The following is a 27,918-nucleotide window of genomic DNA, read 5'->3' as shown; positions in this document are numbered from 1 at the left end:
CGTGATGTTGGTCTTTCATGTCCCTTCAGCCATATCATACATATGTAACCAGACCCATCATTTCCCAGCTGTGGGAATAAGTTTCTTAACCCCTCTGAGCATTAATTTCCTCATTTGTAATGAGACAGTAAGAAAATACCTACTTCATAGGATTATCACAAGGATTAAGTAAGTCAATACATGGTAAGGGTATGAAGCAGTATCTAGCACATGGGAAGCATGCAATAAGCATGGTAAGTCTTTGATGCTATATGCTTTCTAATTAATTAAAGGATATAAATTACTTTAAGAATCACTAATTTAAATAAACTCACCTTTGGGGAACACATGAATGATGGAGAGAGAAAAGCACTTTCATCTTATATGAACACAGCCCCATAATAATATACCTTGGCAACATCTTTGCTTAATATCACCCCAAGACTAATTAACAATGAGTGTCAGAGATAAATACTAACACAGTACAAATGGGAGAAAAAAAGGAAAGGGAGACTGAAAAAAGTATATTATATTGTACTATATTACTGTATTGGAGAGTGGGAGAGGTGCCTTTGAAAGCTTCCCTCTAAGATTGTGAGTATAATGGCCATATACTGCTTATCCATGAACAAATAAGGAGCTGATCATGAAATGATTAGAAGCAAAACATAAAGGAGTAGACTGAAATGAGAACTAAAGCTCAACTATCCATAAAAATCACCTAAGAAACGTTATCAGGTATTTTATAGTTTGTGCTATCTGAAAAGCATTTATTACAATGACAAAACTAGAGGTTAATTACATTTTTATTATTGAATTATATTGTAAAGTCTACATCTACAATTTAATCAGGAAGAAATGCTTTGCATTTACATCAAGGACACATTTATTCTAGTGGAATAAAACAGACACAGACAAAAGACCAAGTACACATTAAAAGAAAAAAAAAAAAAAGACTACATGTTTTACCTGGTCCTTCTTTTACTATTTTGGACCATACCTTTCTATTAGAAAAATTGATCTTACATACATATAAGTTCAATTTATTTTCCCATATTTTAAAACATTAAATGCAGCTTCTCACAATTTCTAATCAAAAAGAAAAGACTGAAAACTATATAGGAAGCAAAGTTTAGAAACAAGGAAAAAGTAGACTGCTATTACTGTACTGCAGAAAGAGTAAAATGTGCCCCCTCTGTGGCTCATCTCAAAGAAACACTTTTACTCAGAGAGGCAAGCATTTCTGATCTAGGAGTAAGTTTCCCACTCCCCCATGGGACCAGACCTACAAAAGTTTCTGATCAATTGCAAAGTAAGTGAAAAAAGTCTACAAAATATTTCAAAGCTAAACATCAGAATACAGCTAATGAAATCAAAATTGTGTGCTGGTCTAAATATACATATTAAGCTTTTTGCTTTTTAAAAAGTATCTTTTTATTTTAGATGATATTTAAAATAACTTATATTTTTAGTGTGCTTTATGGTCAATGACTGTAAAGTTGAAATTCAAATGAATAAGTTTAAATTTGTTTTACTTGATTCTACTAAAATTTCAATTACCTACTACTTTACTTAACCAAGTTATACATGAGGTAAGTTTTAACTAAAAAATAAGATAAATCAACCACAAAGATAAGTTAACCATTTCAAGAGTATACAAAAATCATAATGCCCACTCCATATTCAGAGTTTATAAATTTATGTATTAACTACTTTGTATCTAAGAAAAGTTTACTATGTAATTTTAAAGTAAACACTTTTTGTACTTTTAAATCAAATTCTGTTGGAAAATGTAGGGCAAAAAAAAAAAAACCCTGGCAAATTTTGTTTTTGGTAACGGAAGACAATGCAAAAATGAATCCAAATGGAACCTCAGACCAGTGTTTAAAGTTTCTAACTTCTAAACAGACACACACTTATTTATCTAAAAAATATTTTGGTAGCAAATTGGATTGACAGAATAAATGTTTTGCTGTAAATAAAAAGTACAAGTTTCCAATTACAGCCTTATAGCTAGCTAAACAGTTTCTAAAAACATGTACAGCCAGCTAACAATTCTCTAAAACATGTATATGCTGCACTAAAGATCCCTGCTAAAATATCAACAGCATTTAAATGGGTCTTACTGAAGTAGGACATTCATGATACTAGAAATCTTTTAAAAAGTGAGTACAACAGGACTACAATAACATTACTATTAATAAAAGTTACAGAAGAGATTATTGCTGTATGTTCCTCCATAAACACATCAAACCTGTGGCAGTTACAAAAAGTACAACCCAAGTTACCTTTTTTCTTACCAAATTTCATGTTTCACATATCTCTAAAGTTTTTATACAGCAGAGAATAATTCTTAAAATCTTTTCTGTAAGAATTCAAAGTATTTGATGTGTAGCTTCACATTATACTACCATGTTTTGCCCTTCTTGTTTCCCAAATACACAAAAACAATATACATTTTTCTCAAAAGTGAAATAAGATGTCCACATTAAAAAAATAAAGCCTACAAAAAAGTTCCAGAGCTAAAAAAGATTATTCATATGGCACGAAGTGATCTCCTACTAGTCCAAAGTCCAAAACATTTAAATGAAGTCCATTTATATATCCTGTTTGCTTTTCAATGGAATACTACATTTATTGAGGTGAAATCACATTATTTTTAGTTCTCGAGTCAACAAGTGTACACAAATGTTTATACAGTTATTAGAAAAAATAGGAGATCAAACTGAGTGTGCCAAAAGAGATATCATTCAGATGGATTTTTCAGAGTCATTAGAAAAAAACTGAGTGAACGGATTTCCTTGGTTGGTTTCCATAGCTTGATAGACCAAAAACAAAAAAATGGCCACAACAACAAACAGCAAAATTTTTATCCACGTGGGAATAGAGCGTCCCTTTTTTGTCTTTTCTGACTTGACATCTGCCAAGGGAACATACTTAGGAATATATTTAGATGAAAAAGATTCCTCCATCCTGAAATCACTGAGTTCTAACGGCCGGCCTGCAGCCCCTTTGATTGGTCTGCGGCAACTAGCACTGTTGGGAGTGAAAACAGGAAGAAAAAAATAAAAATAAATTTAGATAAAAGTCATGATTTTGATATATAATATAAAATATAAAATGTCATTACCACTCTTAATTTCAAACACATTCCTTGAGATAATAGTAGAAAACTGTCACATGTAAATAGCCTATTTAAAATCTCTATACATTTTTCATTTAAAATGTTGGATGCTCATTCTATTAGAAAATAATATTCAGAACACTGATAAATATTCACTAAACTTGTCTTCTTTTCAGGGCCAGTATATTTAGGAGATAGAAGGAAAAAAATAAGGTAGTTTGGTTGTGATTCTTTCAGTCAGGAAACAATTCAGCTCTTATCTAAACAGTCTTTTCGATTAGAAAAGGGAAACCTTCAGGGAAAACAAGTATTTCCTTCTTATTATGTTTTTGTTTAGAGAAAAGAATTAGATGGTAAGCAAATTATTTATTATACTTCAGTTTATCAAAGTTAACTTTGAATCTGACTCAACTTTTAAGAATATGAACTAGTGACTTAGAAGAATTAAACTGCTCTCAAAAGAACAGTTTAATTCTGAGAACACAGGTACAATAACCGTGTGAAGAATTAAAAATTAAAATTCCTATATATGCATATTAAATAATCATGTTATACATCCTAAATATATACAACTTTTATGGGTCAATTACACCTTAATAAAAGTGAGAATAAGTAAATAAGTAAAAACACACTAGTAGAATACACTAATTCTTGTTTTAATGTATCTGAATACCTAATTCCTGTTGGTGTAGATGCTTCAAAGGGAAACATTTCCTTAAGAATATCCCTTTCTATTCTTCTTTCCTCTGTTTTTTCTCCCACCTAATAAGAAACAAACAACCACAAGTTAACATTTAGTATAAATGTGTAATTAAAACATAATTTATTTGTTTTATTTTTATTTTTTTTTTAGAAAAAGCTTTCAGAGAACAGAGTGCATTCAAGTCTGCCCCAGCTTTTACCACTGCCCTTCCTGAATTCATTACCTAAGTACCCATATACTTCCAAAGCTCTCTTCAAATTTCTTCAATATGGAGATACGTTAATGTGGTAATGGGGGATTGCCACACATTCAAGCAAGTTAAAAAAAAACAAAAAACCCACAAAACTAAAATTCAGCACAGCTAATATGGCAGCATTAAGTTCCCCCACTGGATTTTCCCATGCTTTTCATTAATATTAAGAGCACACTGTTTCTTCTGTTGAGAATTTTGTGATAAAATAAATGATGAAATGTGGAAGATATCAAATTAACATGGATCTTTAACACATTTTAGTGTATCTTTTAACTACAGAGTCAATTCAATCTTCCTAACTTAAAAAAACCATAAAATGATTTTTTAAACAACCTGATTGTTTTGCTGTTTATTGTTATGCCCAGATCAAAACCACCTTTGGTGAAAATTCATTAAATGTATCATGCAGTTAGTACTTTAAAGCTTAATTATACAGGAGTTAATCAATTCAAGCATCACACAAAGTCCCATTAAAGTCCCATTATTTGACCTTTCGGTGAAAGACAGTATAGCTTTCCCAACAGCCCAGTAACACTTTCAACCCACATCAATAACAAAGAGAACATATTAGAAGCAGCACACAAAGGAATACTCCCTTGAAAAGTGGAACTTAAGAGGCACACAGTAGCAAGCAGATAGTATTAGCATATCATACTATATTACTTTCGATTGTCACTAATAAAAGTGTATCTTTAAAATTATACACACACACACACACACACACACAAACACACCCCACCCAGTTAAGAAAGCTCTGCTCCCTCCCACTGCAAAAAACAAATATAAAAAATTTCCTCTTTAAAAGATCAATGATAGCATCGATCTAAATTTTATGCATTTACTTCAGCTCTTGTCAATGGTTTCTTTGGTGTTCTTCTGGGTATGTCTGAGAATTCAGTGATTGGCAGAATAGGAGCTGCATGCTTGAAATTTCCAGTCACCCTATTGACAACCTGCCAAGATTCAAATTATTCAGACTCAGAATTATCCAAACATAGCAAAGACATGTAAAAAGAAAAAAAGATACTCTATTTCTGTAATATTTGAAAACTTCCCTTAATAAAAATTTAGGCAAAAGAACCTAGAAATGAACATATTTAGTACTTCTCACGTGAAGCCTTAGCACTCTAAATATTTTAGCAAAAAAGTTTCCTTATAATACTTAGAGGTAGGATTCTTGTACAAATTTATATATATATGTAACTTGGCTATACTGAAAAATTCTAAAATTCAGAATTATATGGGGAAAATGAGTTTAAAATATAATTGTTTAAAACACAAGTTTGAGATTTGCCAAAATTTACCACCTCCCCAATTCTAATTAAAGGGTAATTTACAAAGAATACCACTTGTATAGTTTATGAAACATATTTACTAAGGTTTCGTTGCTTGAAGCCATTATAGTTTCAGCTATGGGAGTACTCTCTGAAATTATTGCACCATCTATACGAAAATGTTCTGAAGTTTCCACCTGTTAGTTTGAAAACAAAACAAAAACAATAAATATAAAATAATCACTAAAACCCTACCAATCTGAAAACCCAATTCTAAGCAATAAGCCTTGCATCACCCTTTTCCTTGGAGTTCTTCTTGACCCTCTTGTGGATTCCCTAGTTAATGCCTGCAGAGGTCCGCCTTTTGAAGATCCACTTGTCCATTCAGTCTCAGTTATTCCAGCTTGAGAATAGCTCTATTCAAGCATCGACACATTAAAAAAGTCATATTCTAATATCAAACACCTTAATGATGGCCATTAGCTAGCACACTGAGAAGTCATGAAAAATCTCCAAATGCCAGCATTTACAAACAATGCCGTGCCCTCAAAGTATTTCTAAATGTATTGACTGAACCAATATGTAGGCATCGGAAAACACTTAAACTATGGTAAAATACACAGGAGCTCACAAATTGTAATAAAAGCAAGAAGAAAAAAAGCACATAATTTATCACCAGCTCCTTCTGTGACTTGCTGTTTGCTATTTGGCTCTCGTATCACAACTGCATCTCTTTGGCTTTCTAAACAAAAAGCAGGCTGATCATGACTTATAAGAAAGTCATTTATTATAACAAGGCAGTTTCCTTTAAAAACAAAATAAAATTTTGTAATTATTAGCACAAATTAAATGTTATCTTTTTCAAGTAGTTAGGATTATTTAAATAGCTTCAGTTTAAATTATAATCTACACGCAGCTATCTGAACTTAAAAGTTCCCAGGTGTCAAACTTTTTCTTAGAAACAGATATTAATATTGAGCAACAAAAACCTGGTGGTCACCTCTTTCACAAACTGGCAAGCCTATAACGTCAATGCCAAACCCAATGCTTACCCACTCCTCACTACAGAAAGATACCAATAGTGATGGGTCACTGGTATCTTCCAGTCTCAGATTTCTGTCTCCCTGAAAAGGCAACTGATTTTTCTTCATTTAAAAAATAATTCAGTAGTCCTTACATAATAGTTTGAAAACCACTAGACTAGTACTTCTCAAACTACAATATGCATATCAATCACCTGGAGCTTTTGTTAAAGTGCAGATTATGATTCAGCAGCTCTGGGGTAGGGCCTGAGATTCTGCATTCCAAGAAGCAAGTTATTCAACTTTGAAGCTACTATTACCAGATAAATTAACCAGAGAACATCCATCAGTGATTAGTATTATACTAGAGTGTGCTTATATTGTCACTTCTGCTTTCAAGCTAATAATTTATCTAAATAACTGTTGTTTTTGTATTCAAGTGAGTGCCTATTAATTTTAAAGACAGATGTATTTTACTCTTATCCTGGGACAAGAGCGCTTATCCAATAAGAATGTTTATTTCACTGGAAACATTACTACCAGAATCCCACAAGGTACAAACATAGTCACATAACTAATTTCATATCTATCTATATTTGGGATTAACATTATAAGAGTTTCTCTTTAACTCGCAATTGGAAACTCTGGGTTCCTTTTCCTGCTATCAGTTAAGAAATATTTGCTGAATGCAAATTTAAGGTCAGTCAAATCTGTTAAGTTACATAAAATATGATAAATGCTCATTAATAGTTAAATTCCTGATTATTTGAATAGAAAGGAACAATAGTTTTAACCTGAGGTTCTCAATCCTGGCAGCACAATATCAACCGGGGTGCTTCTGAGAAGTATCAAATGCCCCCAACCCTACCTTGGTCCAATTAAGTCAGAATCTCTTCTAGAAGGGCCTTGGGCATAGTTAATTTTTACAACTCCTGAGGGGATTCTAATATGCAGCCAGCGTTGAGAACACATGGTTTAAGATATTGTAACTGAACTGTGATGCATCTCAAAGTCAAGTATTTTCCTGTAATTACTTTCAATTCTGCTTCCTCTTTCATAGTCAATTGTTGCTCAGTGCCAGTAAATTAGAAGCAGTATTTTAAAAATATTCTGGTTTGAGGAGTCTATCTGGTATTATCAGTGTATACTAAGTATTTTAAAACTCTTCGAAGAATTAAAAACTTCATTTCTTTTTTTAAAAAAGATTTTATTTGAGAGAGAGAAAGTGCGCTAGAGTGCTTGCCCAAGTGCGGGGGAGGGGCAGAGGGAGAGGTAGATGCAGACTCCCCGCTGAGGAAGACCCTAGTATCATGACCTGAGCTGCAGACAGACACCCAACCAACTGAGCCACTCAGGTGCCCCTAAAACACTACATCTTTTTTTTTTTTTTTAAGATTTTATTTGAGAGAACGACAACAAGAGATAGAGCACAAGTAGGGGGAGTGGCAGAGGGAGAGGAAGGGGGGAAGCAGGCTCCCCACTAAGCAGGGAGCCCAATGAGGGGCTTGATCCCAGGACCCTGGGATCATGACCTGAGCTGAAGGCAGATGCTTAACCGGCTGAGCCACCCAGGCGCCCCTATATTTCTTAAAAGGGCTAATAAAACTGATAAAATATAAAGACCAGATATTTTATCTTTGTCCATGAAGGTGGGGGTGAGGGGAAATATCGCTCTTCCTTATCTACCAAATTCCAGGATTTTCCATGTTATATTTTGAACTGAAATAATCTCTTCATCAAAAATTTTACCAACACCTACTGAAACTATTATAGTTAATAAAAAAAAAAACATGTTTACATTTCTATTAGTCATCGTTGACATTAAGGTCAAGTTCCATTTAAAGATTCTTTTATTTTTTTCTATGGAAGGAAACACAAGAAACACATTGGTTGCCTGTGAGAACAGCTGGGAAGGGGCGGGAAAGAAACTTTTCACTATAAATCATTTATACTTCCTTTTGTCCAGGTTTATTAAATTCTTTGGTTGAGGACTGTCAACTAGTTTTATTAGTTCTTTCACTATTAATATCTAATTCAGAATTAATCACCTTCACAGAAAATTGACAACTCTTCACACACCAGAAAAGATATTCTGTAGTTTTTCTACCAGAGTCCACTATAAACAAGTGAAAATTATTGATTGAAAAGAAATTCATTGCTATGTAAAATTAGTAGTTAATGTGATTGCTATATACTCTGTGTCCAAATACTAATTGCAGCGTCATCTACTTTCAACAAAGATGTTCTCCAACAACTCCTCTTAATTTATCAGGAAGCCAACAGGAGAAAGAAACAGAAACCTTCTCATATTGCCTTTCAATAAGCTATCAGGCAAAAAAGACAGTAGGCAGTTGAGGCACAAGAGAATGCAGGAGCTGGGCTATTAAAGGAGGCTATAGATCTCTCAGTAAAAATACAAGCTCTAAACAAAAAGTTTACATAAAACTAAGTTATAAAAAGAAATAGTATAATTAAAAGCCACTTTACTCCGAAGAACTATCAATTTAGTAATCTGGTTAACTCATATTAACTTTTTCAAAACAGTGTCCTATCTCATACATTGCTGGTGGGAATGCAAAATGCTTCAGCTCTTATGCAGGGGATTTGATAACATCTAGCAAAATTACCCAGTAATTTCAATTCTAGATTTCCCCAAGATAAATTGGCTAAAATATGAAATGATACATGTAAAAGGCTGTTCATCAGTTCATCTTTGCATTACCTAAACAGTATAACTGAAAATAATCCAAATATCCACCAAAGGAAAGTGGCTGAATAAAATACAGTATATCCATAAAATGCAATGACATGCAGTGGTACAGAGCAATGAGGAAGATGGCTATACTGTATTCTGATATGGAGTGACCTCCATGTTTAGATTACCAGAAACGTAGAAATGTGCAAGTTCACTGCCTTGTATGTAAGGAGGGGAGCAAAAATAAGTGTATAAATCTATGTATTTACTTACTGTTTTCAAAAAAAATATTAACCCAAACTTAATAGAAACAGCTACCTATAAATGGAAGGAACAAAGATAAAAGCCAGATTTCAGACTCCATCTTATTTTGCCTAAACAAAACTATATACATATTCTCAATAATTAAAAAATAGTTAGGAAAGAAAAAAAATTCATTCAAGTAATTTTATGCACAGTATTTTGATTTTATGCTCAAAAGACAAGAAAAACTGCAAAAAACCCCCAAAACTGCCATTTAGCAGCATTATGATCAGGAGTACTGTCATTATTTAGAAACATCTATATAGTGATAACTACATAAGTCACATTTTAAGAACCAAGATACTCAGCATAAAAGAGAGATAGGTAGAACACCCAGAAGTTAGATAGTTTGCATTCATAATTTTGATGAACTCATGATTTATTTTCTCTTTCTAAAAAATAAGTACTCCTAGCTCTACCTAGTAAAAAGGCCTAGAAGCAATGACAACCCAGCAGAAATGAACAACCTAACACCCCAAATATTTTCAATGGAAAGGATTAGGGTTCTACAGAAAAATGGCTGATTTGGTAAAAGGCAGGCAATATACATGAGCCTGGGACATCTTACTGTGGCAGAAAACAAGAAAGTATCAAAGACAAACAGGGTCAATAAAATGACACAGGAACTAACACAGAATGACACAGGAACCCAATTACTAAAGATGGCACAATTTGAACAAGGAAAAAGAATGATGAGTGTAACTGATCATAAATGAAATGTATAAAAACCATTACTAGTTAAAAAAAAATTTTATTGATCACCTTTCAAAATGACTAGGCTTTAATTTGAAAGCTGGCAAATTATGCTGGCTCTCCTGTGTGAATTTTATTTGAAGATAACTACGCAGATCATGAGGGAAAAGTTATTTAAAAAGAATTCCGGTTATAGATGTAATGGAGTAAGAGAATGAGAAAAATCACTACCTTACAACCTCAAACAAAATAGTGGATCTAGGCAATAATCATAAATGGCAGTCGTAACCATTAAATGAAAAGGGTGATGTGGAATTAGCATCATTTGCCTCCTGAGATGCAATATGAAAACGAGAACACCATTTATGAAGTATTCGTGTCAAAGAAACTGAACCTGAATCTAACCAATCCTCTAAATCTATGCTGTTCAATATGGTAACTATTAGCCACATGTGGCTATTTAAATTTAACATTAAAATTTTAGTTTCTCTACCACACAAACCACATTCTAAGTATTCAATAGCCACATGTGGCTAATGGCTACCACAATGGACAGGAGATATAAAAAACATTTCCATCATCACAGAAAGGTCTACTACCCAGTTCTACTATAGGTCTAACTCCAGTCTACAGAAAGCACAGAGTTACAGAATAAGATTAAATGACACTTGAAGAAGTAATGTGCCAAATCCAGAGTTTGGGAAATTCTGGAGAGCACTGACCTGGCTTCTTCACCAAATTAATGGAGGGGAAACTTACAGTGGAGATAGCTATAGGCTTATGAGATAAAAACAAAACAAAAAAAATACCAAACGGTATGTGTAGCTTGTTTGGATCCTGATTTGAGTAATATCATCATAAAAGAGGTATTTCTGAAACTGGAGAAATCTAAACAGATTAGACATGAAAGAATTATTAATTTTATTAGATGTGATAGTAGCACTGTTATTATGTATGTATATATGAAATAGCTCCTATCTTTTAGAGATATATACTGAAATACTAACACTTTAATGTGTGAAATGATGTCAGAGATTCGCTTTAAAATATTCCAGCAAAAAACAAGATAACAAAACCAAAAGGAATTTAAAAAGCTGGAGGGTAGAGGTGAAGATGAAACAAAACTAGTAAAATGTTTAAAACTTACGAGGCTCTGTGACTAAAGGGTCATTAAACTCTTCCCTCCCATTTTCTTGATGTTTTAAATTTTGTATAAGGCCATCATCATCTCCTAAATCTACTATTTACCCTGTCCCTCAGTTTGGATTCCCCAACTCAATTAAACCATCTTTATTTAATACCATCCTTCATCCCGGCTCTTAACCCATTATCTGACCAGTCCAGCATTCCTGATGGCACTATACCATCCTGCCGTCATACTGTAGACTAAAATTCTCTATACTTGTCTATTTCATTGTCCTTCACCAGATTTTCCTAGTTTCTCTTGCTCTATTATTTCCTTATTCTTCAGCATGACCCTGTAGTTCTCCCCTAGTAATAGAGATAAAAGGGCAATAATATCTTTATTCCAGTATTTGGTTCTATATTGAACAAAATCTTTCACTGAGTGCTCTATACATTCTCCATAATCACCAAGTTTATTTCTAACAAATAATTCTGAAATTCAACTTATCAAGTACATCAAACCAAGACAGACATGGCTTAAGAAATCAAGAACTTCTCTGAGGATGTGTGACTTTAAAATGACAAAGAGAAGATGGAAAAGATAAATAACCAACTAGACAAATCTTTCCAGCTAGACAAAATAAGGGTAAGGAAAATGACTCCAGGGATAGCCATCTTGTAAAGGTCAGCCAAATCAATGCTAGATTAGTCAATAATTTGTTCTCTGTAAATTAGTTCATTTATACCTGTGCTTATTAGTTCTCCCTTAGTTTCCTACATTTTCCTTTTGAAAAATTGTATACTGCCTCATCCACAATGAAAAAGATAAATTTTCACCTCAGATAAGTAAAGTGTGGTCTTAGGAACAGACTAGCTTCGGAGTTGAGGGAAAAGTCACAGAAGACAAGCAAAAGTAAAAGCAAAGTTAGAAATCTAGGCAAAGTTAATAAGTATAAAATCCTTCCCGTCCTTTAAAAAAAAATTATGCTTAGGTAGGCATTTATTTCCATCTTTAAAAATGTTTCCCTTAAAAGGCAGTATGACTGACTTTGAACCATGCTCTGCACAGAATCAAACACAAATGAGACATTTATTAAACACTTGCTTTTGCAGTAAGCACAGGCTACACTACTGACAAAAAACATGAAGTTTAGATTTCTAATGCCATTTAATGAAAAATGGAATGAACACTTCATTGAGTACACTGGAATTTAACCAAAGGCTAGGACACAAGCAAATTAGTGTTGTCAGATTACTTACACCTGAACACAGTGATCATAAAACTAAAGATACCTGATTGTGTTCAACTCTTCTTTGCTTGAGTGTTACTGGAGTCTTTGCTCTGCCCTTTAGTGGTTCTCTCTTCTCAAGCTTGAGCTCTATTTTAGAGTCTGGAAATAACATCGGAGAAACATTACTCTCTGAAATACATAATAAACTATAATGTCATCCTAACATTACTCTGGAACCTTGGTTTTAGGCACATTCTTATGTAAAACAAGTTTGCCTATTGGTTATTACCTCAACAGACCATGACTGTTCAACTGCAATTTCTGTCTTTAAAAACTTTACTTTCCCATTCTTATTTTATCCCATTTTTGTTTATCTCCCCGACTCCTTCATCTGATCACCGCTTCCTCCTATTTATTCTTTCCTTTTTCTGGAACTAACAGCCTAAAACATAAAGTGAATTCAAACTGCCCATGGAGGCTTTTCACAAAAAACTACTTGGATGTGGGGAAAGGATATTAAAACACATAGTTGTTAATATTCTTTTGTCCATACAGTGCATTACTACTATATAAACAAAGGTCAGTCATTAAAATTTGAAATATGGAAGAAAGCTATAAGGAATTTTAAGACTGAAAACACCTGTATGGTATCAAGCCTCTAATAACAAGTAAGTGCAGTGATGTTACTACTTTAGTACAATTTAAAAGTCCTCACTTCTGGAAAAAAATAAATAAATAAAATAAAAGTCCTCACTTCTGTTTTAATGTGATTATAAAAAAACCTGGGTACAACTGAGGAGTTAAGGAAGAATCCTGTTCACAGAAAATAACACTCACAGGTCATTTCTCGAGTTCCTCCTCTCCATAATAAAAATAACATTTCTTTAAAGAGAAGCTAGTTCATATATATTAATTAGCATATCACCATGATGCCAAACAGCTCAAATATATCTTTTCATAGTCTTCAATATTCCATTCTCCTGGCCTTGATTTTTATCACCATTTGAAGAGCCAGTTTTTTTTAATCTCTACACCCAACATGGGGCTTGAACTCATGACCCCAAGAGTCACATGCTCTACCGTCTGAGCCAGGCAGGTACCCCTGAAGAGCTAGATTTTTAAAAACTTGTAAAAGTTTTAGTTAACTCCCACATTTTTGTGGCCATTAATCATAGGATAGCAAAATTAATGTCTGTTGTGACTACTAAAACTTATTACCATAAATTTAAGTTAGATTACTTTCCTACCAGAGATAGAAATGGAGTCAATTCTTAAAAAGCTTAGTTTTTCATGAACTTGATGCACTGGTGCTAAAAAGTAGTCAGGACAGTTAGGTTTTGCTAACTATCTAGTCTAGTACTAGTCAGTCCAGAGTCTACTTGCAATTTTCCCCCAAACAGTGATTTTTACCATGTTAGTTCAAACAGTTCAATTTTACTTAGGATTAAAGTATCAACCCCACCCCCACCTCCCCAAATGTCTATTAATGGGTGGATATTGATATATTTATATATTAAGGGACAACCCTTAGCATTATAAACCTTATGTTTTATTAACTCAAAATCTAAGAATGAGAAATCACAAAGTAAAGAACCCAGTAGTAATTAAGCAGAAACTGATTAAACAAAGTATCTGGTTATAGATTAATTCCTCTCAAATTTAAATTCCAACAGCTAAAAACCTGGTCTTTAATAGAAGAAAAACCACACAACAATAAATAGAATATTTTCAACTATACCATTGGAATCTCAAGCAAGTTTCACTGAAGAAACGGAAAAGGGATGTTCATGCACAAATACCTAACTTGTTGCAACTCCAAGAATAAAACACACATACAACAGGTTTCTGGAGACCACACAAAACTGTTCAAATTACAACTTTATTGAATTTGCAGAAGCATTCTACAGTAATACATTTTAAAAAAGTCACATAGCACTTAGTAGGTACATGTATACATGTACATTCCAGAAGACAAATAACAAATAAAATTACTCCCAGGAAGCTGCAAAGATGGACATGTATACTAAGAATATAATAATGGCCTGGAGTACCAAAGGGACTGTATTTTGCTGATACTTAATACTACTGTTTTCCATAAAAATACAAAGAAATTTGATTATTAAATGCCTCTACAGTTAGACTCATCTTACAATCATAGAAATGAAAACACAGAATAATATACTGCTTTATACAAAGGAATATAGTATGATTTCTTATGAATTTTTAAAAAACTAATAAATTTGCTTTTTAGAATTTAGGTTAAACCTAATCATCCATGAACCACAACATAACTTGAAAGTATTAAAAAAAAAAAAAAAGCCCCACTTTTCCAGTGTCTAGTTCATCTGACAAACTATAGTGATAATGAGAATGCGCTATTCCAGAATTATATGGTTTAGAGAAGTATTTTGTAAGGTGTGGTCCATGAACTGTTTGCTACCAGTCCTTGAAGAAATTAGACACTTGTATCAGAATGTAAACTGGCACATTGTTTTATCAATAAAATTTTGCCACAAAAACAAACACCGTCATTGATCTAAAAAGTGTCTCTAGATCCAAATTCTGGTGCATACTTATCTGTGTCAGTAACTGTCTGTAGACTGGCACTTTGAATTTCATTGATCTAGAATATTACGAAGGAATACAGAAGTAAAAAACAAACAAAAGAATAAAAGAAAAAAAAATATAGACAAGTTCCAGAAAGTGAAAAGATATTTAGTAATACTTAAATCAGTGAAGACTCCACTTACATTCTAGTTATTAGCATTTTCTTAGTTTTGGAGAATTGTAAAATCTTAATAGGAGAGAATGAACTGTATGAGGCAAAAATGTGACCTAGAAATCTTTAAATTGTTTGTATCAGGCTTTTTCTATCTGTGCAACTGAAAAAAAAAGGTAGTTCTATGTAAGCAAATACTTTTATATTGTAATTTGATGGGTAGAAGCTTGACTTTGAAAATAGCCCAACCTAGAGACTAAATAAAAAGATCTTCAAAGAAAATTTTGGCATAAAAGCACTTGAAATTCTTAGGGAAGCTGCTAAGTTCCCCATATCAAAGATCAAATAGGTATCTTTATTCTTAACTTTATTAGCATTTATTTCCACGCTTTTTAGTTACTTTGTATACTTCTCCTCCAAATAATGTTCCACCTTTAAAGGGAGTAACCACCAGCTTATTCTTTGAAGCTGGATTAATTTTACAATCCTTCAGCCAGAGATAGCGGCGACCTAAAGTGGAAGATCCCATACTATGCGCAGCCATCTTTACTTCATCAAATGCAGCTTCACAAAGGAATGAGGCTGCATCATATGTTTTGCTCAGAATCCCAAGTGCCTGGTGCATATGACTAGGATCTGAGCTAAGAATTTGTGCAGCCTGACTAATGTCTGCCTGCAGAGCCCTAACTACAAAGGCAGTATGAGTTGCAATCTGCAATGCTGATGCTGCAGCTTCGTATGTTCTACAAAGTACTAAGTCTAACTGTTTATCACAGGACTCCGTGGAAGCTGCCTGAATACCTACTGGTGGAGTGGCTTCAGAAATAAACTCCAGTATTTCATCATCTACTTTTGGAACTGATAATATCTGCGTTGCCTCTCTGGAGGAAAGTGGATACTTGTATGCCAATGAAGGCAGTTGCCTGTCAATTTGCTGCCACTCCTCTTCAATTAACTTTAAAATACGTTCATGGAAGGGAAAAGATAGTTCTGGGGCATCTATTTCCTCATGTTGTGATGGGTTAGACATTTCTATGCCTAAGGTAGTGAGTGAATGAGAGACAACAGTTTTAGCAAAAGATGACATCGGTTCAGATCCAGGTGTATTTTGAAATGTCACAAAGGAACCTGAATCCTTTTCCTCTACTGACTTTTCACTTAGCCTAGGGAATTTTCGTGGAGGAGACAGGGATTCAGTGTCTTGATAATCAGATCGATCAATTCTCTTCCATCTGTTTTCTACATCCAGTGGGGGTGTAGAGTTTGAAGTCCCAGGCAAACTACCTACCCCACCCTGGACCAACAAAGAATTGACATAATCTCTGATTGCCTGAGCAAGTGGTGGAGAAATTACTTGTGATCTCTCAGACTCTTCTAGTGCTTTCCTTTCACTGGAGAGAACTGACTGATCTGAAACACGGGACCTCTCAGTACACAATGGTTGAATTCCACTTTTCTCTCCACGATAAATATTTTCTACTATATCTTTATAGCAAGTAGTGGTGGTTTCTTTAATCAGTGAAGGAGAAGCTGCAGCAGAGACCAACATGGCAGCGAGTTCATGCTGAGAAGATGCCGAAGAACTTTTCTCTACACATCTATCATGGCTAGACTTGGAGGAAGTAAACAAATTCCCTCCAGAGGCTAACTTCTGCAACTGTTCCCTGCCAGGCAAGGTTGTGGCAATAAGAGGTTCCCTAGGTGGGTCTCCCTTAGAAGTATGAACTTTCTTAGCTGCCTGTAGTTCAGTCCTGCCCAAAGGAGGACGGGTGGAGATTTCAGGAAAAGAAATACCCTGAAAAAATCCACCAGAGGGAGTAGTTGGAAGTTCAGAAAAAGGAACAAAATCCCTAGTGGACTTCACTTTCTTGTGTTCTTTCTTCTTTCCTGTAGAGGCAAAAGAGGCAGGAAGTTTAAGCATTACTTGTGTTTAAGTTGATTTTATTCTTTGCCTCCTTGCTAACATAGTGCTGTTGAAGGAAAAGACTATATTTCATATTCTGAACAAGCAATTCGACACACTGTGCCCTGGCAGGCAGTGCTTATGAAGATATAAGCAATTTGGGTCAAATTAAATAATCATGAAACTGACAAACAAGTCATATGAATTAAAACTTTATAAATATCAAGTTGTTCTTATTATAGAAAGGTCATTAATTTCATGTACTAGTTTCAAAAACTACTTAAATATTATGGTCAAATTTTCTTAAAATAGTCTACTAAAAATATGTCAAAATATTTGCTTCATAGCTGCCTTGAAATCACATTACCTAGCAAAAACTATAAATTTAAATAGCAATAGAAAACAGAGAATATATGCCATATTATAAATACTACCACTATATATTAATTATAATAAACTGGACACATGTAATCTATCAGTAGGATAAGGTCTCAAAAGGATAACAGAATAAAGAAAAGCAAGTGATAAAATTTGGCATGATATTTATACAGTTTTTTTAAAGTTCAAAATAATGTTATGTTTTAGATGCATATGAAAAAGTATTTAGAGGCGCCTGGGTGGCTCAGTCAGTTAAGTGTCCAACTCTTTATCTCAGCTCAGGTGTTGATCTCAGGGTCATGAATTCAAGCCCACAAAAAAAAAAAAAAAAAAGTATTTAAAAAGGATTGGAAAGATCAGCACCAAATTAATGATGGTGGTTGCTTCTGTGTTAATAATACTTGGAAAGGGTAAGTGGGGAAACTTCATGTTTATTTTTAATACTTTATTCTTTTAGAAAAATGAAATTTGAAGCAAAAAAGATAAAGGTACCTGGCAATTTTAGGTGACAAAAAAAAAAAAAATCAGACATTTGTACATTTCTGTTTCTTATAATTCTCAACAAAAGGAATTTAAATCAAATTACTTGGAGGATTACTGATGATATGAACAAAAATTACATATAACTTGGTAATATTTAAAATTTTATCTTCTTCATGGTTACTGTATCTTATGAGTCTGAAAAAAAATTACATATATTTGACTAACATCATTTAAAATTTTACCTTCTTCGTTGTCACTGTATCTGTCAGAGTCATTACTTCCATTCTGTTTTGTATTTTCTGCTGATGAAGAAATTGTTGGCAGAGGAGTAGATGATCTTGACTCTGTTCCCTGTTCCCTCAGTTTCAACAGTTTTTTCTCATACAGCTTCCTGGTTGTTCCTGTATTAAGGCAGAACTTGCTTTAGCATTTGTATTGTCTTATTTAAGATCCTGCTCATTGTCTTTAGCAACATTAAAATGTTACATTCACTCTTTCCTCTTCTACATTTAAGTGCTTTAAAAACTATATAAAAGATTCTTTTCTAAAACAGGTGTTTTTCTGAGATTTAAATACATGATTACAACAATGTTTCTTTTAGTAACGTGGAATACATAGATTGATATAAATCTTACTACAGATCAGCTACTAAAGAGCCATGTATGACCAAGTATTTTTGACTGAAAAGTCTTGGACTTTGTATATTTTTTCCCAGTAGTATGTAATAGTATTTCCCTTGTAGAAAAAGTCATTTTTATAAACAGACTGTATTCCTCTGAATACCATGATTAAAACCCCACAACTCTCAGAGTTTAATATGCCTAAAAAGAGCCACTCAGTTATGGGAAAAGGAAAGTCATATAAATCATTTTTTCAGTTGATTTTCATATAACATTGTATAAATTTTGGGGGCACCTGGGTGGCTCAGTGGGTTGGGTGTCTGCCTCTGGCTTGGGTCATGATCCTGGGGTTGAGCCCCACATCAGGCTCCCTGCTTAGTGGAGAGCCTGCTTCTCCCTCTCCCTGTACTACCCGCTCGTGCTCTCTCTCAAATAAATAAATACAATCTTAAAAAAAAAAAAATCTGTATAAATTTAAGGTGTTAAATCACATTTAGATAAAACTACTTTGTGATTAAAATGACCTTTTATGGAAAATGTGTGCCACAAGCAGAAATTACATACCAATTAGATAACAAAGTAAAATGGATTATAAACACATTTTTAACACATTTCAGCATGAATGACAATTTAAAGCCAAAAGTAGCTTTTATTTTCGGGGTGGCTGGGTGGCTCAGCTGGTTAAGCGTCTGCCTTCGGCTCAGGTCATGATCCCAGGGTCCTGGGATCGAGCCCCGTATCGGGCTCCCTGCTCGGCGGAAGGCCTGCTTCTCCCTCTCCCACTCCCCCTGCTTGTGTTCCCTCTGTCGCTCGCTCTCTCTGTGTCAAATAAATAAATTCTTAAAAAAAAAAAAAAAAAAAAACCACCAAAAATAGCTTTTATTTTCTATTTTAGACTAGCTGTATATCTCCCTGGTTCCTATAAGATGAATAAAATGATAATAAATATACATTTTTTAGAAACAACACATCTCAAAATGTTATATAAGTAGTTGTAAGATGAACAGCTAGGGAGGGGGAAATGGAAGATGTTGGTCAAAGGGTACAAAATTTCTGTAAGATGAGTAAGTTCTGGAAATCTAACATATATAATGGCCTATAGTTAATATACTTGAAATCTGCAAAAGTAGACCTTAAGTGCTCTCTCATCACACATTCATACACAAAATAAAACTGTGAGGTGATGGATATATTAATTGGCTTGATCATGGTGATCACATCACAATATATAATACAAAAACATCAAATTATACACACTAAATATATATAACTTGTCAATTATACCTCAAAAAAGCTGGGAAAAAATGAACTGCTGGTATGCTAACATATAACTTAATATATATTGATATATAATATACATTTTTGCAGCATCTCCCTTTTGGAATTTTAAATGAAAAATTAAAAAGGGTATCAAATGTGTGTTGGTAATTATATTCATAGGCTTATTACCAGCTATTTGGAAGTAGTGTGCTAAATAAAATGAAAGACAACATTCTAAATTTTTGTTTGCAACTTCACCTATAGGAAAAAAAAAATCCCAAATCTCCAGTGTTCAAATTTTTTAAAATTTTATTTTATTTAAATTCAATCAATTAACATATAGTGTATTATTAGTTTCAGAGGTAGAGTTAACAGTGATTCATCAGTTGCGTATAACACCCAGTGCTCATTATATTACGTGCCCTCCTTAATGCCCCTCACCCAGTTACCCCATCCCCCCACCCCCCCGTCTCTTCCAGCAACCCTCAGTTTGTTTCCTATGGTTAAGTCTCTTATGATTTGTCCAGTGTTCAAAATTTTACATAACTTAGAAGACCAAAACAGACGTTTCTCATCTTGAGGTTACTTGTCAAGACCCTCCAAAATTAAGGCAAAAATCACCGACAGTAACCAAATGATGGAAATCCAGTGTATTTAGTACCAAGTTTTCTTCTTTTAGTTTGTTAAGGGATCATTCTTGATTTCCAATCAAAACAAGACTTTAAAAACGGTACTTTTAATGATAACTGAAAATGGGTACTGTGCTATGAACTGATTAACTTGAGTTATATTAATAAGTCTGTCACCAATTTACTGACTTGGATGAATTTGGCCAACTATGTCACCTCAGATTTTCCTCAATTGTCATGTAAGATCCCTATGTCTCACCAGGTAGTTGTGACATGAGCACCATATGAAACAATTTCAACAACAGAGATAATCTTGGAGATTATCTAAATTCATTTCTCTCATTTTCCTCATTTATAGTTAAGGAAACTGTGTCCGGGTCATATAAATAATTAATGATACACTGTTCCTTAGAACCCAAACTCTAACTGCTAGACAAGACAAGAAAACAATGTGGGGCACTCACAGAAAAGGAAATTTTACCAACTTACCCACAATAGGACCAGGATTCACTCCGTATTTCACAAGCTGATCCAGAAGATCTTCATTAGTGAGCTCTGTTACATCTAGATCATCTTTATCTTCTAGTCTGGGTTTATCAGTTTTCTTTGTGGCTTTCTGTTAACAAAGTCCAGTTATTATTTCCAGTTAAAAAATGTTGACCTACTATATAACACTGTATACAATAAACATGCAGACTCACCCTCCGTCGATTTATAGCTTTATTAGGCCTTAGCAATTTAATTAAAAGCAACTCATTATTTGAAGATTTATAACAAGTAACTCATATTTTAAAGATATTACCATTAAAATGGTCAGTTTTGGCTAGCCTATCTAAAGAAGAGGTGATGGCGTAAAAAATTCAAGAGTAAACAGAGTGGGATTAAACATTTTCACCCAGACATTCAGAAATACGATTTACTACTGACCTCTTTTAAAAATCCTTAAAAGTTTATTCTATGGAAGTTTAAGACTATACCATAAAGATATTAGTTATATTTAAAAATGACTTCCTTAAACAAGCATATCAGAATTTAAGAAGCCCAAATGAATACAGTGACTTTAGTGGCCAGTTTCTGACCCAGGAAAGAAGTCACACTTCATGGCTATCACCTCTTGACACAGCTTTGTCACCACACTGAGTTCTATGTGGCCGTTTTCTTAGCAAAGGTGAAAGAACATGGAACAAGCTTTGAGAGAAATTTCAAAGGAATTTTTAAAAAAATAACTTAAGCAATGGCAGTATTTACTTGAAAAACTATCTAAACTATATAAACTTCCAAGGCTAAGCAAGAGAAGAGAGCAGAAGTATGGGTACTTTCTAGGGATGTGGCAGATAGCCTTACAAAATGCCTCTGTAACCCCAGAAAGCATCAGAGAACTGAACAAAAAAACGGCTGTTTAAATAATGGCCACAAATATCAAAGTCAATTTAGGCCCAAATTACTATTTAAGGCAAATGAGTCAATACTGAATCCTAGAAATATTTTATGCAAAATGGTGAAAACCATAGTTGTATGGACTGCTTACTTTCAATGATTCTGAGGGGGGGAAAAAGAAATATCAGACATGATTTGGCCATGTGTTAGAATTTCTATTTTTTAGCCAAATAAAAATTTGAAATATTTTATATAAAGCAAGATTATGAGAAATTGTTTTTTAAAGATAACTGCTAATAAGAACAATGACATCAATTCAAGAGAAATCTTTAATATAACTAAAAAATGGCAATCGAAGTTAGTGAGGGTACTTTCAGAAGGCTTTAATACACATATTGCACTGAAAAAGGATCAGGCTCAAATCTTTAAGCAACTTACACAGTAATGTCAAAATAGTTACCAAGAGTCTAAGAGTTCTATATAGCATAGCCTTGAATTCTTTAGAGAAAAAACTTCTTTTTTCATCAAATAGACCAAATCCTGTGTTAATGACCTAATTGAATTTTCCAAAAGGTTGGGAAGAAAAACTCCCCTGTATAACATAAATACTTTAAATAAAAGAAAATCAATCAAGTACAGATTACTGGTAGATAATCCCTCCCACCCTAAGAATTTTCAAATCTTATTATCAAGAAAACATCCAAGAATTTTAATTTCTTACAACAGCCTGAGGTTTTCAAGAAATCTCTTTCTTTGGCACTCACCACATTCCACCTATTTGTAAACATACTTTTTCTTCTCCAGATGGTTAATTCCTTGAGCAACCGTCCCTAAGTCTGGTTATCAGAACTTCAAAACTTTTGGAAAAGTTAACCCCTATTTTAAAAAGTCTTACCCCAGTCTGAGTCCTAATCTTGGGCCTGAGAATCTGTATTTTAACGTGTATCTCAGGTGTTTTGGATGCAGCATTTAAGATAGTAGCAGAAAGAAGAGGCACTGTCATATTCATATTGTATCCCAAGCATCTAAAATAAAAAAAAGACTGCCTGACACAAGAGTAGGTATCTGACAGATGTTTTGTTGAGTGAATGAATGAAAGTGCCATCTAGGGAGGAAGAAATAAGTCATTAATTTTTAAAAACCCATTTCTTATTAAGAAATAACAAAAGGCTTGGGGTGCCTGGGTGGCTCAGTGGGTTAAGTGTCTGTCTGACTCTTGATTTCGGCTCAGGTCATGATCTCAAGGGTTATGGGATGGAGCCCAGCATTGGCTCCGCGCTCAGTAGATTGTCTGCTTCAGATGCTCTCCCTCTGCCCATCCCCGCTCTCTCTCTCAAATAAATAAATAATAATATTAAAAAAAAGAAATAACAAAGGCTTATCAAATCAAAGAGGAACCCAACAGTCTTATATTTTCTTAAAACTTAATGAAAGATTACAGCTGTACAAAGAAATCTAAGAGGCCAATAAACTAGCTTAAGTCAAATAAAGGAGGAATTCATAACAAGTTACCTGATTTTTATCTTTAATTTGCAGGGAGAAAAGTTCCAGAAATGTAATGCTATTTTTATGAAATATTAAATTTAACAGGAATACAAACTGGGAGACACGTAGTGTCTTACCATAATTATCAAGCCAGCAGTTTCAATCAGGAAGAAGGAACCATTACTTGTACCGATTTCTGCATCCAGAGTTTCATTCCTCTGAGTAAATCAAAGGATCTTAGTTTCATTCGGTCAAAAAATACCAGGTACCTACTATGTGCCAGGCACTGTTCGCTCTCCAGTTTCTTCCCAACTACCAGATGATCTCTAATGTCTTTTTCAACTTTAAAATCCAACAGTTCTTTGATAATATCACCTATGAGCTACTATTATTTATTTTATTACTTTTTAAAACTTTAAGTAGGTTCCACGACCAACGACCAACGTAGGGCTTAAACTCACAACCCTGAGATTTGAGTTGCAGGCTCTACTGACTGAGCCAGCCAGGCGCCCCCAGCTACTCTTATTTTTAAATTTCCACCACTAGTAGCAAGATGAAGTACAACAATAATTAATATAAAATAGATTCTACTGAGCACTTAGTATATATCAAGTTGTGTTCTGGATAACTTCCTACATGTATTAACCTAACAGAATCCTAAAAATCCTATGAGAGAGATACTAACAACCCCATTTTAGGAGAGGAAACTGAAGGCCAAAGTTGCACAGCTAACTCCAGCAATACAGTAACATTTGAACAGACTTTATGCCTGTATCACTTTCAAAACTTACCTCATCCAATTCTGAAAAAAATATTATGGTAACATTGTATTGCTCTGGAGCTAAATAACAACAACATTCAGAAATCACATGTTGTAATAGGTATCAACTGCTGAGCACTAGACACCTTAACAAACGCAACCTTTAATAATCCTCAATTAAGTAGCTACTAGTAGTTACTAGATTATTCTTATTTTCCAGATGAAAACTGAGCATCTGATAGACAATGTTCATTGTTCAAAGTCATCCGAATAAACGAATAAGCGGCAGGCTTGGAATTTTAATCCCTACTGTAGAACACTCTGATTGAAAAGTCTCTACACTTTAACACCTTACTGTAGAGTATGGCAGTCAATTTATGATTAACTCACCATCGCTAACACACTTTTTACTGTTCTGTTCCACGTCTTTAAATATTTGCTGTTAAAAATTCATGATCCGCTAGATCAGACCATTCAAGAATGCTATGCTCCATTGGATTCCAAATAGCTATACCTGCGCTTTGTACCTTGGAATGATTAGGCAGATCGCCAACTTTGTGATTGTTTATTTTTGTGTCAACAATCTAGGTAATTTCAACACCTAAAACACTGGTGTCATCAAGATGCATTAAATAAAAGCTTAGAAACAAGAAAACTGAAAACCAAAACCAAATTTTGAACATGCAAGTATTTTTGTCATATCACACCAAAAGAATCTAAGAGACCGTGGCCATGGCTAAATGGAAAGTTTCTCCTTTAATTAAAAATACTCCTCATAAACTCACGTTTAAATAGAAGGTTATGCTCTGTCCTTGGCCAATCCACAGTAATGTTTGTTTTAAAATGCTAAAAATGTACCACTTAAAAAAATCTGCCTTATCTACAACTCTCAAACATAATTTGACTTTCTGCTAGATTATATTCTTTAAGAAATGTGACATTATTTTACATATGGTGCTAACAATGGCCACAACATAAAATATTGTACACATAAGAGTAATGTGCCATGGAGAATAATTTTATCGATTATTATAAATGCCCTAAGGCTCTTTTCCTGTAAATTCAAGATTATTTTTCCTATGCCTGACAAAGTCTATCATATTCCTAAATTCAATTATAAGTCACTTTTACTTAATGTGCTTTAAAACAGAAAATGATGCTACCATGCCCAACTACCACTATTAATTTTTTCAAATTGTTGACACCATTGAGCCTGGCATTTGAGTTTTAAAAATTCAAGGCAGGTAAGACTTGAATCTATGGCTATCAAATAGTTCTTCTTAATACGGATTAAAACATTAAATGAGATATAAAGGGCTTAACATGCCACTGGACATTATAGATTCTCTTAAAATATTAATTCCTTTCACCCAAACTTATTTGCGTGGTGCTGACCAACTTTGATAACATGGGAAATTTGATATGAAATGTGTGAGTAACAAACACGATCAATTAACATACAAAAAAATCCAACAAATTATATAATTATGGTATTGGACAGGGTCTGCAGAAATCAATCTCCAGTAGTTACCAGCACTTGGTAGAATTCAAAAATGTTGGATAACTGAACTGAAATTTTTACACCTCCAAGAACACAGAGTAGATTGTGACATACTTTTTTTTAAAAATTGAAGTATAGTTAACATACAATGTTATATTAGTTGGGACATAGTCTTTAAAAAATTTTCCGAAGGAAAAACATCAAAACCGAGGTGGAGGTTTCTTTTGAAAACGAATCATAAAAATAAGTAAGAATGACCAATCCTATTATAAACACAACCAAGTAGTTCCATGGCTCAAGAATAATACATTTACACAGAAGACAATATAGGGTTCTACAGAAGACTCTCTTTTTTTAAGTGTGCTGATTTAAATGGAAAAGATTTCATTCCCACCAAAAATCTTTACTAAAATCGTTTGAGTATTTTTTCCATAGGGGTTGGGAAAAAGCAGATAACGGATATGCTTTACTTTCTCTTTATTTTAAGAAATCTCTTAAACTTCTCTTTATTATGGAGAAGTAAATTGGCTTTCTTCAAATCCAAAGACATCAGAAGCAATAAAGTGCAGTCAGTATTTCATTTAACACACAAATATTTGACACTCCTATTTGCCAAGCACTGACTTAAGACATTAAGATTTTGAATTTCTCTAAAGCTCAGGCTAAGATTTTCAGTTAAATCTACATTACATCTTTCATTTCCACCTGGTAGTCCAGAAAAACACATCAGATAGATTTCTTAAAAACTAACAACACAACTTTCAAAGACGCAGTACTTTTGAGTTACCAAAACTCAACAACTCTAAACTCCATAAAGTCTTACAAAGCAACGTATATTACATCCAATCACTAGTTTTAACTACAGTCTGTCATGATTTGAAATCTGAGTAGGCAGTTCACGCCAACAAAACAGCATATAAAAACCCAAAGAACAAAAACTGTTCTCAAACAGAATACGCATCTGGTAGAACCAATCTGAGATTTAACTAGGATTAGATATTCCAAATTGCAATCATTGATACGTCAGAATGTCAAGAAATGAGTTCCGAAATCTTTCCTTTTCTTATCCAAAATTTACCAAAAAGGAAAAAAAAACAAAAAACAAAACAAAAACCCAAGCTCAGTAACTACAATTTCCAAACATTTGAGCGTATAGGATAACCGCTTAAAGATGTTATTTTTAAGGGCTCACTTTAAATCAGAACACTGCCCCGCCAAAAGATGGCTTGTTGCTGGAAAACTTAAACAAGAAAAACAAACGGTTCAAAAAGCCCTCCATATGCAAAACCATAAAAAGGCGGGAATTTCTTTATTTCAAATTTTGGTTAGAAATTAGTATGTCACAAATTGCCCTCCAGGGAGCGCTCTGAGACTCGATTACTAGTCATTTCAGTTAATAAAGCGGGAAAACGCTCGAACGTAACCTACTGCAGTTTCAGGCTGACCCTCCTCAAAAGGCTTTCCGAATCGGGCACGGAAGTCCCCGTCGAAATACCCACTCCCGACGGTCAAGGAACACCGAGCTATCCGCGAGCCACAGAAGAGCAAACGCCAACTTCACACCTTCCAGACACACAACCTCTAGTCCGCGGCCCCAACTTCGCGACTCTCCCCTCCAGCGGCCTCCCCTTCCAGAGCCTGCAAGCCCGCGGCGAAGGAGCCGAATCCTGCGTCCGCAGACCCACAGGCCTGCCTCCCGGTCCCGCGCGGGGACAGCCCCGGCGCCGAGGAGGCCCGAGGGGGCGCCAAGGAGGAAGGGCTGCGAGCGCGCGCGGGGCGGGGGGGTAGGGGCGACAACCGCCAACCGCCCGCCTTTGTGGTCCCGGCCGGGCGTCCTTACCCTGCCGACTGCGGCCCGGCTGCGGCCTGAGACGGCGGCCCCGGAGCCGAGGACTGGGGTGGGCTCGCGCTCCTCGTCGCTGGAGAAGTCCGGGGGCCCCTTGCTGTTGGCGCCGGCGGCGAGCGGCGGCCGGTTGCGCGCCGTGAGGTGCTGCAGGTAGAGCTGCACGTATACGTCTTTGCGCTGCTCCCCGATCGGGAGCGTCACATTGTTGGCGACCAACTCACTCTTCAACTTCTCCTTCGTCAGGACCGAGGGGTCTTCCAGGAACTCCGGCATCTCCGCGGCGAATCCCCTTCCCCGCAGACCTCACACCCGCAGCTCACGCCGGCGCGCTCGCTCTTTGCCCGGGGGGGGGGGGGGGGGAGGACCGCGCTGCCGCCTTCGAGCCTCACGGCTCCCGCCCGGGAGGAATGCCGCGGAGCAAAGCAAAAACTCGCACACACAAAGCAAAGCAAAAGCCGGACACAAAAGCCCCCCAAGCACAAGTGCAGACCAAGTGCGGCCAAGATAGGAGCCTCCACCAACCCCAGCCCACACACTACACAAGCAAGGAGAGA

The 27,918-nt window shown here is 34.9% G+C and overlaps 1 protein-coding gene across 5 annotated transcripts; it reads right to left on the bottom strand.

Moving 5' to 3' along the window:
* Positions 1-4: 4 nt before the first annotated feature.
* On the bottom strand, positions 5-27,918 carry TMPO (thymopoietin). Of its 5 annotated transcripts, XM_032416367.1 has the most exons (9): positions 27,359-27,918; positions 20,885-21,011; positions 18,129-18,287; positions 12,465-12,562; positions 5,630-5,749; positions 5,435-5,530; positions 4,902-5,012; positions 3,777-3,865; positions 5-3,015 (listed from the first exon to the last, which is right to left on the bottom strand). In XM_032416367.1, the coding sequence occupies exons 1-9, from the start codon at positions 27,635-27,637 to the stop codon at positions 2,730-2,732; spliced, it is 1,365 nt and encodes a 454-aa protein (XP_032272258.1). In that variant the 5' UTR covers positions 27,638-27,918; the 3' UTR covers positions 5-2,729. The 5 variants fall into 5 exon arrangements, with proteins under 5 accessions (XP_032272258.1, XP_032272260.1, XP_032272261.1 ...); XM_032416369.1 differs by lacking the exon at positions 5,630-5,749; XM_032416370.1 differs by lacking the exons at positions 5,435-5,530; positions 5,630-5,749.

Source organism: Phoca vitulina, unplaced genomic scaffold (genome assembly GCF_004348235.1).
Source record: "Phoca vitulina isolate PV1807 unplaced genomic scaffold, GSC_HSeal_1.0 scaffold19, whole genome shotgun sequence".
NCBI classification, from domain to species: domain Eukaryota; kingdom Metazoa; phylum Chordata; class Mammalia; order Carnivora; family Phocidae; genus Phoca; species Phoca vitulina.
The sequence above is the reverse complement of the archived record's forward strand: the minus strand, read 5'-3'. Positions and strand labels throughout refer to the sequence as shown.

Excerpts from the sequence above, each read along its gene's own strand:
- TMPO (XM_032416366.1), bottom strand. The coding sequence starts at position 27,637 with ATGCCGGAGTTCCTGGAAGACCCCTCGGTCCTGACGAAGGAGAAGTTG. Across the intron at positions 21,012-27,358 it reads GCCGGGCCGCAGTCGGCAGG|AAAGCCACAAAGAAAACTGA; the intron begins GTAAGGACGCCC and ends CTTTGTTAACAG. Across the intron at positions 17,010-18,128 it reads ATACAGTGACAACGAAGAAG|GAAAGAAGAAAGAACACAAG; the intron begins GTAAAATTTTAA and ends TTGCCTCTACAG.